General features: G+C 51.3%; 1 protein-coding gene across 3 annotated transcripts in view; it reads left to right on the top strand.

The window, feature by feature from the left end:
• Positions 1-15,392, top strand: part of KDM5B (lysine demethylase 5B) — a 211,111-nt gene that overhangs the window by 149,321 nt on the left and 46,398 nt on the right. For all 3 annotated transcript variants that reach the window (XM_030561061.1, XM_030561062.1, XM_030561059.1), the window contains 2 exons: positions 5,060-5,239; positions 6,471-6,629. In XM_030561061.1, coding sequence (XP_030416921.1) covers positions 5,060-5,239; positions 6,471-6,629 — 339 coding nt within the window. The remainder of the gene's footprint in view (positions 1-5,059; positions 5,240-6,470; positions 6,630-15,392) is intronic.

Genomic DNA, 15,392 nt, shown 5'->3' with positions numbered 1-15,392 from the left:
TAGCTAAATCTCGTGTCAGGATAGAGGAGAAAATGGTTGGTGATTTAACATATTTTTGTGGTAGCCAAGTTTAGGTTAGCTGTTCTGCCCTTTCAGTTTTTGGATTTGTTCATGTAAATGCAAAGATATTTTATCTGTTTTGATTTAGAGGAATATTGAAAAAGGCCTTACACAAGTTTATTACTGAGTAGCAAGCAGTACCTGCTGGAATGGCAGTCAGGATAGTGTGAGGGTTAGGTACCATGTTGTATTTAGCCTGAATGACTTTATTCACTGCCCGCAAGTCCTGGACAAATCGGTATACCAGGTTGTTTTTTGGGGGTTTTGGGGGGGGTTTTTTGGATTTGTCAGGTGTCTTGACTGGCAGAATGGGGGTATTGAAAGGAGACTTGGTGCGAACTAGCACTTTTATCCGCAGGAATGTGGTGATAAGGTTCTGGAGGCCTAGCAGAGCTTTTTGGGGGATGGGGTACTGATGAATTTGAGGAATTACAATGCCTGGCTTTAAGGTTATACGCACTGGTTTTTTTCGGAGAGTGCTCAAGTCTGTTTTTAAAGTGCTTTATAGGGAGGCTTTTACCTTTTTGTTTTGAGTTGCTTGGGTAGGATCGGGTCCACAGGCAGGATTGAGTCCTTTGAAGCTAGGGTCAGAACAGCACACAGCTGAGGAAGTTGGTTTTGAGGTAACCGGAGGACGATCCTGTTTGGGGGGCGGAAATTTGAGCATGCCATTTACACAACAAGTTTTTGCCCAAGAGGTTAACTGGGGAATCCGGAGCTAGCAAAAAGGCATGGGAGACGGAGACACCAGAAATTTTTATAGTAGCCTTTTGCAATACAGAACAGTTAAATGGCTTTTTGCTTATACTTATTACCGGAATACTTTTATTTATGAGGTTTCCCTTCTTTGGTTTGACAGTAGCAGTGGAGAGGGCAGCCCCAGAGTTCAGAAGACAGGAATAAACGGTTCCTCCCAAAGTTAGATGGACCTGGGGGTCACTGAAGGAACAAACATAAGTGGTAAAATTATTTGAATAGGTGACAGAAGAATCCCCAGGTTGCCATCATTTTTTACTGTTAATGTTTGGGGTTTTTTTACAGTTATTTTGGTGTTGCGGTGGGTCTGGGCAGCGGGGCTGCCGCCCAGTGGGTCGGTATGGGCGCTTTTTTTTTTTAATGACTAAGCTGCTTACAATAGTTACACATATTTTTGGCATGTTTTGGGGGGCCCCCCTTTTCATTTTAGGTTGCCTTTTGGGGGGTTCCCTTCACCCTCCTTATTTTTCATTCCCAGCATTTACGAGAGCCGCCAGCATTTTTACCTGCTTTGTTTTTTATACCTTTTTTTTTTCTGTGCTATATACGCAGGTGGCAACGCTTACCAGTTTTTTAGAGATTATTTTTTAGCGCCTTTAAGTTGCTGTAACTGCTTTTTGATGTCCGGGGCTGACTGAGAAATAAAGATAAGCCGAACCGTGGATTGTGTGTCCACGGTCTTGGGGTCTAGGTTAGTATAGGTACAAAATGCTTTACAAAGCTTTTTATAAAAATTGGAAGGGTGCTCCTCTTTTCCTTGCACAGTATTATGAACTTCTGACCAATTTAGAGTTTTTTTACCTGCCTGTTTGATACCTATTAAAATGCAGTCCCAGAATCTCTTTAAATTTCCTGATGGGCTGGATTATTCGGGTTTCATTGGGCCAGATTAGCAAGGGTTATAAGGTTGCGGGAATGGCTGCCGGCTTCTTCGGCAGGTCGGGTACCCCTAAGGACCCACTTCTTTTCCTCTGTGCATAACAAACAACTTAAAAGTTGTCCCACATCTTGCCAGTCGGGATTATGAAACTGGAAAATGGTATGGAATTGCCTATGGATGACATCCGGGTTCTCCCTGAGGCGAGGCGTAGTGGTTTGCCAATTCATAAGGTCTGCTGTGGTAAACCGAACATGAACGTGATGGTCCACAACATTCCCTTCTGTCGTTGGAACTGGGATGACCCGAAGGGGTGCTTGAATTAAATTGCCCATGAGTTTCTTGCCGTAAACTGACCCCAATCTAGTGTGGGATGGACTACCCAAGAGGCTAAAAGACTCTGACCCACTACTCGTTATCCCGACAGTAGCCGGTTCATCTACTTGAGCTGTAGTGTCCTCAATTTTCCCGGGCGGGGATTTCTGTGGTAGGGCTGCTTTCTCTGAACCCACGGCTGCAGAGGAAGGTATTGAGCCCGTCCCACTTGGTAGTGCTGCTGCTACCGGTGGCCGAGGTCGAGGACTGTATATGGGAGGATATTTTTCCCAAAAATTGGCCTCTTTAGGGGCAGAAGGTTTTGGGCATAGAGGGGCTTGAATCTGTGTTTTCTTTAACCGACGATGAGTTTCATCGTCCCACAAGAACCAATAATTCATTTGTCCTGGTGCCTGGTTTTCCAGCACCAGGCGCAGAGGAGTTAAGTGACTCGGAATATCAAAAGACCCGAACTCGGGCCAATGGGTACAAAGCTGCAGTAAGCGCCTTTTTGACATTCCTATCTGAACACCGGGTAAAAGCCATTTATTTAACATGTAATTTAAAGGGCTATTCTTAGAGGGTTTCCGCTGAGACCCACCCATTCCCTTTTCTGGCACTTGAATAGAGAATTAAACAGAAAGAAGGAGGGAATAATGGTCTAATCCAAAAAATCCAAGCCAGCAATTTCTGCTTACACTGACTGCTACAGAGGACAGAACAAAAGGATCTTAATATGACCTTAGGGCTTCTTCGCACGCTATGGCTTCCACCCTGAGGAATTACGAACAAGAAGCTCAGTTCTGCCCACACACCTAACACCCAAAGGTATAAGACAGAAATACAGTAACCAGGTAACCGGAATATAACCAGAACCCGGGAAGTGTTTCCTTATCCTATTAGGGCTCACTTTATCGGAGCACGAACCCCAGAGGCCGTGGTGAAGTGAGGAAGAGGAGCTAAGCACCCCGGTGGCGCCGCTCCTAGTTTGCTGCAACCGTCCGATGTCCAAGCTAGGAGGATCCCATCTGGGGTCGCCAGAAACTGTTACGGAAATGTCGGATCTGCCTAGCTGAGAGCCAGTGACAGCCAGACAGGGATAAAGAAAGGTTGCTTTATTTTGCAGAAGAAAGGAGAGTTTTGTACCTTGGTACAAAGACTCTGCTCCATACAAAAACCAAGAATCTTTTATACACACTTACACACAGGCTTCGGTTGTGTTAGCATTTGATTGGTGGTTAGCAAACCCTGCACTTCTGCAATTTGCTCAGCAAAAACTGGCTTAGGACCAGCTTTAACTGCCTCAAGACCGATAAGGGAAGACAGTTCAAAAGTTCAGGCTACTGTGTCCGTGAGATGTTCAATTTTTTTTAATGGTTGCCAGCTATTATAAGGCTACTAGCTGTTCAGGGGTCGCTGCTGACTGTTACATTTTCACATTCACACCGGTGTACAGACACATACACATCAAGGCCTCTATTTCTAAATACCACAATGCATCTATACCTTACGTCCGGACTCAATACACGTGAGGTGGTAACAATCCCTCTTGAGGCGGTAAAAACCCCTCAGCACCGGTGCATACCTAATGCATTTCCCTTATGCATTAACCTTATTGGGGGCGGCCAAACTAACAGTTCCCCAGCACCACATAAACTAACCTTATTGGAGGTAGAAAACAGTTCCCCAGTACCGCTCTGCATCTGATCTTGCTGCACAGTCAATACGTTCAGATGTCGTAAGCCCAATAGGGACAAATGGCCCCATGAACAGTCTTCCTCCGATACCACAATAGAGATTTCAAAAGGTCTCGTATCTCTCTTGTGGCGCCATGGGGTTCGAAGGAGAACGATCCGGAGCAGCTACCTGTTTCTCAGTAGGCGTTGCCATCCTGGATGAGCCCCAAAATTGATGGAGAAAAACTTAGTTATCACTTTTTGGTTGGGTGCAGCAGAGTCAGATACTTTATTTTCTCTTTACAATTGTGTAGAGGGAGGGAGTGCCCTAGGATACAGGGTTGTCCCAGTCCCAGGCAGGTCTCTCTACAGGTAAACAATTACAGCAGGCATTTATACTTTTTGTTGCATACAATAATAAGCAACAACTGCATTTTGTTTATACATAGGCCATCTTGATATTTTATTTTTCTCACTTCTATTTAGACGCCATTCTACATTCCTCATTATCTACACAAGGTCACAACAATATCTCACACAGTTCTTTTCCACTCACCTCACACAATCCTCGCTTCTACAAATCTCGCATTATTAGGGTTACAGCTAGCCTAACTCTTGCTAACAGAGACTGTCATGCATTGAAATCACTGTCAGTTCTTTCTCTACTTCCACAGCCTTGTTGAGTGGCAGCACCCTTAATTTCAGCTCCTTTTCTATTTCTAAAAATGTATTTGATTGAATCACTTGACAACAAACATTGTTTCCTATAGCAGTACATAGTATCAGTGCTATGCAATCTTTTGTCAGTTGAGTTTTGGATGAATTTTAAGGTGTTTGTAACCTGTAGAGTCCTAAATTCTGGTTTGAATTCTGCCTGTTTCAGAAATCGCTTCTCCTTTGTGATTCTGCCATGCTTCCAATTGATGGAGCTACTTGATCTGTAGCTCCCTAATTACATGAACAGGGACTGCTTTTAAGGGGAGCTCTGCTATGATGTGCATAAACTGGTTTTGATTTACCTTCAGGGCACGCTACAAAATTTCATTTGCTTTCCAGCAGAGAGGGATGCATGGTGGTGTGGGTGGTAGGAGCTTTCAGCTGTGGGAGTCTTTCTGATCTGGAGTTATTTTGTAGTTGTCCTTTTTTTTTTAATGCTTTCAGTTTGAAAATGTACTTTTATTATCAGGGCATTTAAAAACATAGATAACAAACTGGCACCAAAAATTGAAAAAAAAATCATAAATATGACTGTTCTCACTAGGTGAATAAAGTGCCTAGATTCTGTTTTACAAAATCTCACTCCAGTTGATTCAAATGTCGTTGTTCTGTTTTTGTCTTGTACAAATCAAGCACCTCTTAATTTCTAATTCATTAGACTGGAGGACGTGTGCCTGTGCTAGACACTCTTGTGGAACTTGTGGCAAGAGGTCGCTCTATCCCGGTACATCTGGACTACCTGCCAAGGCTAGAGTCTTTAGTGGCAGATGTTCAAGCTTGGAAGGAGTGTGCAGCCAATACATTTCTGACAGAGAACTCCTCTTACTCACTTCTAGAGGTAAGAACTCTAAACTGTATCTACACCTGCACAGAAAAAACAGGAGTTACTTGTGCCACCTTAAGGAACACCCGATTGCTCTGCCATCGACTCCTGTACTCCACCGTGGCAAGAGGCAGAAGCGGGGTTGACGGGGGAGCGGCGGCAGTCGACCCCGTGCTGTGAGGACACGAGGTAAATTGACCTAAGATATGTTGACTTCAGCTACGCTGTTCTCATAGCTGAAGTTGCGTATCTTCGGTCGATTTCCCCCCCCACCCCACCAGCATAGACCAGGCCTTAGAGACTAACAAATTTATTTGAGCATAAGCTTTCATGGGCTACAGCCCACTTCATCAGATGTATAGAATGGAACATCTAGTAAGAAATATATATACATACAGAGAACATGAAAAGGTGGAAGTAGCCATACCAACTGTAAGAGGCTAATTACTAAAGATGAAGTGATATCAGCAGGAGAAAAAATACTTTTGTAGTGATAATCAAGATGGTCCATTTTAGACAGGTGTAAGGATACTTAACATGGGGAAATAGATTCAATATGTGTAATGCGCAGAGTTCGTGTCTAAGTAGTCACCTCACTGCTGTAGGTATTAATCGCATCAAAAGCTGAAATTGGCATTAATATTTTATTAAATGTTTTTGCAAAAGGTTTTAGAGGCATTGTGCATATTGTAAGTTTACTGCATACTTCTCTTCAGCCTGGAGGAGGCTTGTTTTATATTTTCCTTGACTAACTAAACTAGAAACAAAGACTAACTGTGCAGACAAACTTCCCATATCAAATTCTTAAGTACAGTGTGAGCAGAGAGGTTCATGTGACACTGCTCGTTAGCCTGGATATGAATCTAAACTGTTGCAGCAACTGGAAATTCCTAACCTTTCCCCAGACCCTAGTTTATAAACTGGAGGTGTCTGGAGGGGCAGCCTTGGAGTCTTACAGTGTGGCCAGGAGCTGAATGCTAAAGTCAAGAGGGAATAATGAGTGCTGCAGCAGAGTCTCCATGGACCTCCACTCCATATTAAAGATGAATTTGGCTGTGGTCCCTTCCATTTCAGTAAATGAGATTCAGTCCTCTGGATACTGTTTTTCCCCCAACATAACCTTTGCTTAGTCAAAGTTTTAGGGTACTTGTGTTCTAAATGGATTTATGAGTGCATGGCCATGTGATATGCCAGGATAAATGCACTGAGAAATGCTCCACACAGTTGTGCTTTTGCTGTTTCTTAGGTCTTGTCCCCCAGATGTGATATTGGAACATTGGGTCTTAAAAGGAAACAGAAGAAATTAAAGGAGCCAGTGCCAAATGGAAAGAAGAGAGGGACCAGGCTGGAGAGTCTTTGTGATCTGGAAAGAGCTCTGTGTGAGAGTAAGGAGACGGCCTCTGCGGTATGTATTAAGCTTTGAAATACAGGCTCATCTTAAGGTTTTTTCCCCATTTGATTTTATATCTTACTTGCATCCCTAGTATCTTCCTGCTGCCCAGTTTCTCTCCCAGCTCTCCACAAGAGGGATACAGAATTCTGAGGAGTCTTGTTTTGCTAAGTCTTATCCCTTGTTCAGTTCTGCCTCTGGTGATGGCAGAAGTAGTCAATTTGGCTTTTTCTCACATGTTTGTTTTTATATATTTTAGATTTTATTTCTTTATTTGGGCAATAGCAATCTCATTCAGTTTATATCTCCTCTCTCCAGCCTGGGAATCACCAAGGTACTGAGGTTCCAGCCCTCTGGTGCAGCGTCTCTCTACAGGGCTTTGTCTTCCTACTCTTTCCCTCATCCCTGACCCAGCACACACACATGCAGAGTTGCTCTGCATATTTCTATCAACGTCCAAGAGGTGCTCGATTTGTGAGGTTGCCTGTCAGAAGCTTCTGAGGGCAATCTCTGGTCTGCTTACTACTAGCCAGATGACCTTCCTGTGCCAGGGCATGAAGCTCTGAGACAGACCAACACGTCAGGGCCTTATGATTTCTCCTTCCACTGTGGAAAAGCTCAACCAAGAGCAGCAAGTTTCCTCCCGAAAGGATTCCCACTCCTGTTCATATCAGAGGTGCTCTCCAAATTCAAGGTTGCTTCTTCTATGAAGCTCTGTTTCAGGTTCAGAAGAGGAATTGGTTTGTGGGCTGCGAAGTAGGGGCACAGCAGCTCAGCCAGAGAAACTGGTTCTAAGTCTGAGGTAGAAAAGGGTTTCTCTCCAACCTTCACAGCTGGGACTCCATGTCAAAGTGCAAGGAGTGCTTTGGGTAATCTGTGCCCAACCAAGAAGCGCATAACATCTCCATTTTTCATGCATCATTGGAGTGCAGTAAGTGAGAAATCCGTATCTATGTACAAAATGCCACTTGATTTACTGAACAAAGACCAAGTTACTAGGTCTTTCAGCTTTCCTTTCAAACTTCAAAGCCCCCATTGGAATCTTCACATAATCTGGATTTGCTCCAGTGCCTATCCTTGGGTGGGTGAATTCCAGATAAATTACATTGAAGCACAGGGACCCCTCCCTCTTGGGACAGGGAGATGGGGTGGGGACTTTGTCCCAGGCATGGTCCCGATCTCCGGCCTATGCCTGTTAGTGACCCACATGAGTTGTGTAAGATGCCTCAGGGAATCCCACATAAAGGAGCGCTGTCGCATATATAAGAACTTTCATTCTCAGACACAGAGAGAGCATGACATATGTCTCAGGGCCCTCCTGATGCAGGCTGCCCTACGCCCAGCTTTGGAGCCAGAGCGGTCTGACACGGCACACAGTGCTTCGGCTTCAGTGCGTAGTGTGTCCCCGGCACCAGGCTCTTCCCGGCACCAATCCCCTGGTCACTGGTGCTGAAGAAAAAAACAAAAGTCGACACCAAGCAAGCCCGACAAGGGGGCTCTGGGCAAAGGACCCTGTCTGGGCCTTACAGACACTCCAGGCCCGCAAAAGGGCTCAGGCCTGCAAAAGGGCTCAGCCCCGTGGAGTTTGCCCCCACAAAAGGACCTACCACCAGCTCCAGGGAGCAGTAAAGGGCCCAAGCTGAATGTGCAGCTGACCTCCTCTCAGCTCCCAGCGCCTGGAGATTTAAGAGCATCCCCGCCACAGCTGGCACTGTATGCAGCAATGGAATAGGCTGATCACTGGATGAGTAGTTTTCTGTTCCCTGAGTGACCAGAGCAGGGGCTGCACTAGAGTAATCAGGAACTTGCTAGAACCAATTAAGGCAGACAGGCTGATTACATCACCTGCAGCCAATCAAGGCAGGGCGAATCAGGGCACCTGGGTTTAAAAAGGAGCTCACTCCAGTCAGGTGAGGAGGAGCCAGAGGAGAGGAAGTGCATGTGAGGAGCTGGGAGCAAGAGGCGCAAGGAGCTGAGAGTGAGAGGGTGTGCTGCTGGACGACTAAGGAGTACAAGCGTTATCAGACACCAGGAGGAAGGTCCTGTGGTGAGGATAAAGAAGGTGTTTGGAGGAGACCAAGGGGAAGTAGCCCAGGGAGTTGTAGCTGTCATGCAGCTGTTACAAGAGGCATTCTAGACAGCTGCAATCCACAGGGCCCTGGGCTGGAACCCAGAGTGGAGGGCAGGCCCGGGTTCCCCCCAAACCTCCCAACTCCTGATCAGACACAGGAGAAGTTTACTGAGGTGAGCAAATCTGCCAATAAGCGCAGGACCCACCAAGGTAGAGGAAGAACTTTGTCACACCTCGCACAAGATAAGTGAGCACTACTGATCTCTGGAGCCAAGACAGAGCCCTAAGTCACCATATTCTTAGTCTCCACGTCAGCCCAGGTCTCTGGCTTGCCACCACAAGTCATTGGCATCGTGCTCTCAATCTCTGTCTACACACTGGGGCTTGCCCAGGCATAAACGATCTCCTCAGCACCCGTCTTCATCATGCCATTGGTCGCCATCGCTGAGACCTTGAGGACAGTCCGTACTCCCGGCACCAGTTGGACCACTGCTAGCACCGGTTGCCAGTGGCGACAGTGGGCCGTCAGACCCAAGCCTCGACAGCAGGGGGTGACGACTTCTCTGGCTCGGAGGTGCAGTTCAGCCCCTTGCCCAGACAGCAATGTGATTGGGCTCCAGAGACCGCGTCCGCAGCATCAGAATTGGCACCCTGATTCAACTCGCAACAATTGGTTCTTCTTCGAGTGATTGCTCATATCCATTCCAGTTAGGTGTACGCGCCGCGCGTGCACATTCGTCGGAAAACTTTTACCCTAGCAACTCAGTGGGCCGGCAGGTCGCCCCCTAGAGTGGCGCCACCATGGCGCTCCATATATACTCCTGCCGGCCCACCCGCTCCTCAGTTCCTTCTTACCGCCCGTGTCGGTCGTTGGAACAGTGGAGCGCGGCTTAGCTGACCTCCACTTCCCTAGCTACTCGTTTTCTCGTATATAATTATGCAGTTATAACCCTTTTATATATATATTTGTATGGTTATACGTGTTTTCTTTGCTAACATGGTTAGTTTAGTTAGCGGGGTTCAGGAAGTAGCCCCTTCCATGAGCCCAGTGCCGGAGCCATGCATGGCTCACCGGGTTTTAAAAGGGGCCCGGCTTGCCAGAAGCCGCGGCCGAAGAGAGATCTACATGACTCCTGTTTGAAGTGCCTCAGGGAATCACACTTAACAGATAAGTGCCCCATTTGCAAGGCTTTTAAGCCGAGAACAAAAAGGTGCGGGACTTTCACTTACCCCTCCACCTTGGGCGCGGAGCGATGTTCAAGCGGCGGGCGGAAGCGCCTCCTCGGCACCGGACCCCGCCGGTACCACCAAGGCCTTTCGGCACCGACCGATCGCCGGCACCGATGTCGACTCGGCACCGCTCCCTTCTTCCGAGGTCGAGAGAGTCTACGATTCCTGCTGGTGCCTGGCGACTCCCCGGCACGCGCCGTGGTTGAGCCCCCTGCTCCCGCTACTTCCGTGCCACCTGCATCGCAGCCAGAGAGCTCGCCTAAGTTGCGTATCCGGCACCGTCACCTGCAGAGGCACCGATGACTTCGGCTCCGTCGATTCCAGTCCCCCAGGACCATGGAATCCGGTGCCTGGCAGCTCCCCGGCTCGCGCCGTGGTAGAGCTTACTGCTCCTGCTGCTTCTGTGCCAGCTGCACCACAGCTAGACAGCTCGTCTAAGGTGGCTCGCCCGGCACCGACGACGTCGGCACCGTCGATCCCGGTCCCACGAGGGCCGTAGAATCCGGTGCCTGACGGCTCCCCGGCGCGCGCCGTGGTTGAGCTACTGCTCCTGCTGCTTCCGTGCCAGCGGCACCGCAGCCAGAGAGCTCGTCTAAGTCGGATCGCCCGGCGCCGACACCTGCTACGGCACCGATGACGTCGTCACCGTCGATCCCGGTCCCACAAGGGCCGTAGAATCCGGTGCCTGACGGCTCCCCGGCACGCGCCGTGGTTGAGCGTATTGCTCCTGCTTCTTCCGTGCCAGCGGCACCGCAGCCAGAGAGCTCGTCTAAGTCGGATCGCCCGGCGCCGACACCTGCTACGGCACCGATGATGTCGTCACCGTCGATCCCGGTCCCACAAGGGCCGTAGAATCCGGTGCCTGACGGCTCCCCGGCACGCGCCGTGGTTGAGCGTATTGCTCCTGCTGCTTCCGTGCCAGCGGCACCGCAGCCAGAGGGCTCGTCTAAGTCGGATCGCCCGGCACCGGCACCTGCTTCGGCACCGATGACGTCGGCTCCGTCGATCCCGGTCCCACAAGGGCCGTAGAATCCGGTGCCTGACGGCTCCCCGGCACGCGCCGTGGTTGAGCTACTGCTCCTGCTGCTTCCGTGCCAACGGCACCGCAGCCAGAGAGCTCGTCTACGTCGGATCGCCCGGCACCGACACCTGCTGCGGCACCGATGACGTCGGCACCGTCGATCCCCGGTCCCGCAAGGGCCGTAGGATCCGGTGCCTGGCGGCTCCCCGGCACGCGCCGTGGTCGAGCTAAGGCTCCGGCTGCTTCCGTGCCAACGGCACCGCAGCCAGAGGGCTAGTCTAAGTCGGAGCGCCCGGCACCGACACCTGCTGCGGCACCGATGACGTCGGCACCGTCGATCCCGGTCCCGTAAGGGCCGTAGAATCCGGTGCCTGACGGCTCCCCGGCACGCGCCGTGGTTGAGCTCCTGCTCCGGCTGCTTCCATGCCAACCGAAGCTTCTGAGGCACCGACAACATCGGCACCGTCGATTCCAGTCCCACAAGGGCTATCGAATCCGGTGCCCGACGGCTCCCCGGCACGCGCCGTGGTTGAGCGTATTACTCCCGCTGCTTCAGTGCTGACGGCACCACAGCCAGACAGCTTATCTAACTCGGTTCGCCCGGCACCGGCACCTACCGAAGCTCTGATGACCTCGGTACCGTGGATCCCGGCCCCACGAGGGCCGTCGAATCCGGTGCCTGACAGCTCCCCAGTACGCACTGTGGTTGAGCCTGCTGTTCCCTGCACGCCGGAGATGTTACCAACGGCGAGGGCTCTCAGTGCCATGACAGAGTCAGTGCTGCCTGACCCGGGCACCGCCGGTACGGGTAATACAGTCTCTTCAAGGGACTGTCCCCTGTCAGTACAGCAGAGCGGCACCGTTCATGATCACGGTCCCGCAGACACTCCAAGTCCTGTCGGCACGCCGGACACCACTGGCAGTCCCGGTGCTGTTTTCCTCGGTACTGGTCACACTCGCTGCACCGGTCGGTATCCCGTTCACCGACCCGCTATCGGCACCATTCCGACATCTGGCACCGGGGCAGGTACCTTGACTCCTGTAGCTCTTCTCCGAGCCTCGAGATCTCGGTCGACCTCCCGACACCGTTCTGGTTGCGGGTCTGGATCTCGTTCCAGGTACCGATACGCCTCCCGATGCCGGTCCCCGGTGCCGAGTTGGGCAAGGTCCGAGTGAGTCAGAGACTCGGCCCGTGCCTTCTTTTAGTACCTCCATGGCCGTCCGGATGCGCATCCGTGTCATCCCATATGCGCAGATTTTATGCTCAGGACCACGATCCTGATATGATGGCCAGCGGGCGCCAGCCCCGACGCAGAAAGAGCCTTGGCGAATGCAAGGTGTACTCTGCAGGGGCCCTGCAGCTCTGGGTAGCAAAGCAACAAGCCTTGCTTAGCTGCGATAATTATAGCACTTGGGTGAAGGAGTTTCTCCCTCAAACCTCCCACCTGGAGTTCGCTGCCGTCTTGGAGGACGGGGGAAAGAATTTACCCTTTGTTGGTAAAGGCATCTTCGCGGCAGAGACAGCCCCAGACTGCGAAGCCTGCTGGACAATAGGGTCCTAATGCGTCTCAGCATGTATACGCCAGTGACCAAACGCAGGCCTTTATGGCCCCAGCCGCCATACTCTGTGCCTAGCCAGAGGCAGAACTCTGGAAAACGGCAAGGCCAAGGTGGTCGCAGACAAACGTCAGGTCCCCTAAAAAGCCAAAGTCAAGGTCCCTCGCAATTACCACTGGGACCAAAGACGGACCTTCCAAGGTTCGCCGGAGGGCGGTGTACCAGTCGCAGGACGGGATCCCGATCCCGCTTTCTCCTGGCATGGCCCCAGTTACTTTTAGATCGCTGGGCCCTGCGCACGATGGAGCATAGGTACCACCTTTAAATTGCTCCAGCCCTGTCCCCCTTCAGCGGACGAAAGGGGCTAGGGGTTTTACTCCCGTTGTGCCCTAGTCCCCCACTCGAACACAGGTCTCAGACCTCCCTGGGTCTGCATGGACTCAACCGGTTTGGGATAAGGTTGAAGTTCTGCATGGTATCCCTGGGAACCATTATTCCATCCTTGCCTCCTGGGGGCTACTATGCCGCCCTGGATAGGAAGGACGCGTACTTTCGCAATGCCATCTTCCCTCCGCACGGGAGATGCCTCCGCTTTATAGCCAGCGGTGAATACTCCCGGTTTACGGCCATAGTCGCCGCCTACCGTAGCTATGTCGGATATGCGTTTTTCCGTATTGGGACGATTCGCTTATCCGAGGAGACTCTGAGACACAAACCACTCAGCCCGTGGGCATCGTCACGGTCTTATTCACAGATCAAGGCCTGATGATTACTATAGAGCAATCCACTCTGGTTCCCACGCAGAGGTTGGGCTTCCTAGGGGCTATCTTGGTCTCCTACCTAGCCGGAGCCTGCTTATCACAACTGCGGTTTTAGGCGATGGCAACAATCATCTGAGGTCTGAAGGCTTCCCAACGACCTCAGCTCGTTCTTGTCTCAGTCTCCTGGGTCCATGGTTGCCCGCAAGTTTGTAACCAAACACGCCAAGCTCCGCCTCCGTCCTCTCCAAGTCCGGCCCACCTCGGCGTACCGCTTGGACAGGGAGCCAATGGTCATGGTAGTCACCGTTCCCTCGAACGCCTTAGGCTCCCTAGAGTGGTGGCTAACTCCCTCCTTGGTGTGGACAGGGATGCGGTTTCATCCGCCCCAGCCCTCACTGCCCCTGACGGCGGACGCATCATCTCTCTGCTCGAGTGCTCATGGTCACCTCCGAGCTTAAGGCCTTCGGTCTTCTAGGGAGCTGGCATTCCTCATTAATGCCCCAAAAATGAGAGTAGTCCGCCTGGCATGCCAGGGGTTCCAGCGGCAGCTGCGAGGCCGTTGTATCTCGGTGTTTACAGCCAACACAATGGCCAGGTGCTTCATAAGCATTCAGGGGGGACATAGTCCTCCCCCCGTTTTTTGTCAGGAGGCCATCCATTTCCGGGTCTTTTGCATGGCCCACTTGATGGAGCTGGCGACGTCCTTTCTCCCAGGCGTTCGGAACGTCTTAACTCTTTGACTCAGCAGGTCTTTCCTGTCTTACGAGTCATCACTCTGCCCCATGTGAGGCGTCCCGCTTTCCGGAAGTGGAGATGGTTCCTCACACAGACCTGTTCGCTCACCGCGAGAGCAGGAAATGCCAGGTGTTCTGCTCCTTCCAAGGTCTCTCCTCGGAATCTATCTTGGACGCATTCCTGATGCCGTGGAACGGCCAACTGCATTATGCCTTCCCACTGTTCCCACTGGTTCGTTAGGTCCTGCTTAAACTCCGCAGGGGCAGAGCGCGCATCATCATGATCACTCTAGAGTGGTCCAGGCAGCACTGACATACCACGTTGCTCGGCCTGTCAGCCCAGACCTCATCACTCAGGGCAATGACAGGCTTCGTCACTCGGACCTGCAGCCTCTTCGCCTCACGGTGGCTCCTGCGTACCTGAGTCGGGGTGACAGACAGCCTTCCACCTGGTCAACGTACCGGGCCAGGTGGAAGCGTTTCCTTTACAGCTGCAGTACGCTCGATCTTGCTCCTGCTGAGGTCTCGATCCCTCTATTTGGCCTGCCTCTGGCCTTCAGCGGCAGGATCTGGCGGTATCATCGCTGAGGATACTCTCAGCAGCCATCCCTACCTTCCAGCAGGCTAAGATGGACGTTCAGTGTCCCACGCTATATGGGTTCGAGGTCCCTCAAGGGCTTGGAGCGCTTGCACCCTCGGGTGCGCCGCCCAGCCCCGCCCTGGGACCTCAACCTAGTCTTGGCCAGACGGGTCTCTGAGATCAGAGCTCTTACGAAGGTTCCGCAAAGGCAAGGTGCAGTTATGACCGCACCCGGCTTTCCTCCCTAAGGTGTTTTGGCCTTTCATGTTACCCACAGCTCAACGCAATGGGCATAACCGTTGCACTCCTTGAACATCTGTGGAGTGCTCGCATTATATTGTGCTGACAGAATCATTTCCTAAGGTGCCCCAGCTCTGCCCCGGTAGCGGGCCAAAGGGAGGGCTTGCTTGTTTTCCTCTCAGAGGATCTCATCTGGGGTGATGGCGGACATCCCCACTTGTTATGATTTGGCTCATATTTCCCCAAGCCACATCACCGTGCATTCTGCCAGGGCTCAGGCTTCATCTGCCGCCTTGCTGGCTCGTGTTTCTACCCACGAGATCTGTCGCGAAGCTCCATTGGTCCTCGGTCCATACCTTTGCTTCGCAGTATGCCCTGGTTCAGCAGTCAAGAGAGGCTGTAGCCTCTGGCTCAGCAGTTTTATTCTGCCACATTTCACTCCGACCCCACCGCCTTTGTAAGGCTTGGGATTCACCTAACTGGAATGGATATGAGCAATCACTCGAAGAAGAAAAGACGGTTACTCACCTTTGTAACTGTTGTTCTTCGAGATGTGTTGCTCATATCCATTCCGCACCCGCCCT

Source organism: Gopherus evgoodei, chromosome 4 (assembly GCF_007399415.2).
Source record: "Gopherus evgoodei ecotype Sinaloan lineage chromosome 4, rGopEvg1_v1.p, whole genome shotgun sequence".
NCBI lineage: Eukaryota > Metazoa > Chordata > Testudines > Testudinidae > Gopherus > Gopherus evgoodei.
Note: the sequence above shows the minus strand (reverse complement) of the source record. Positions and strands in the feature narration are given on the sequence as shown.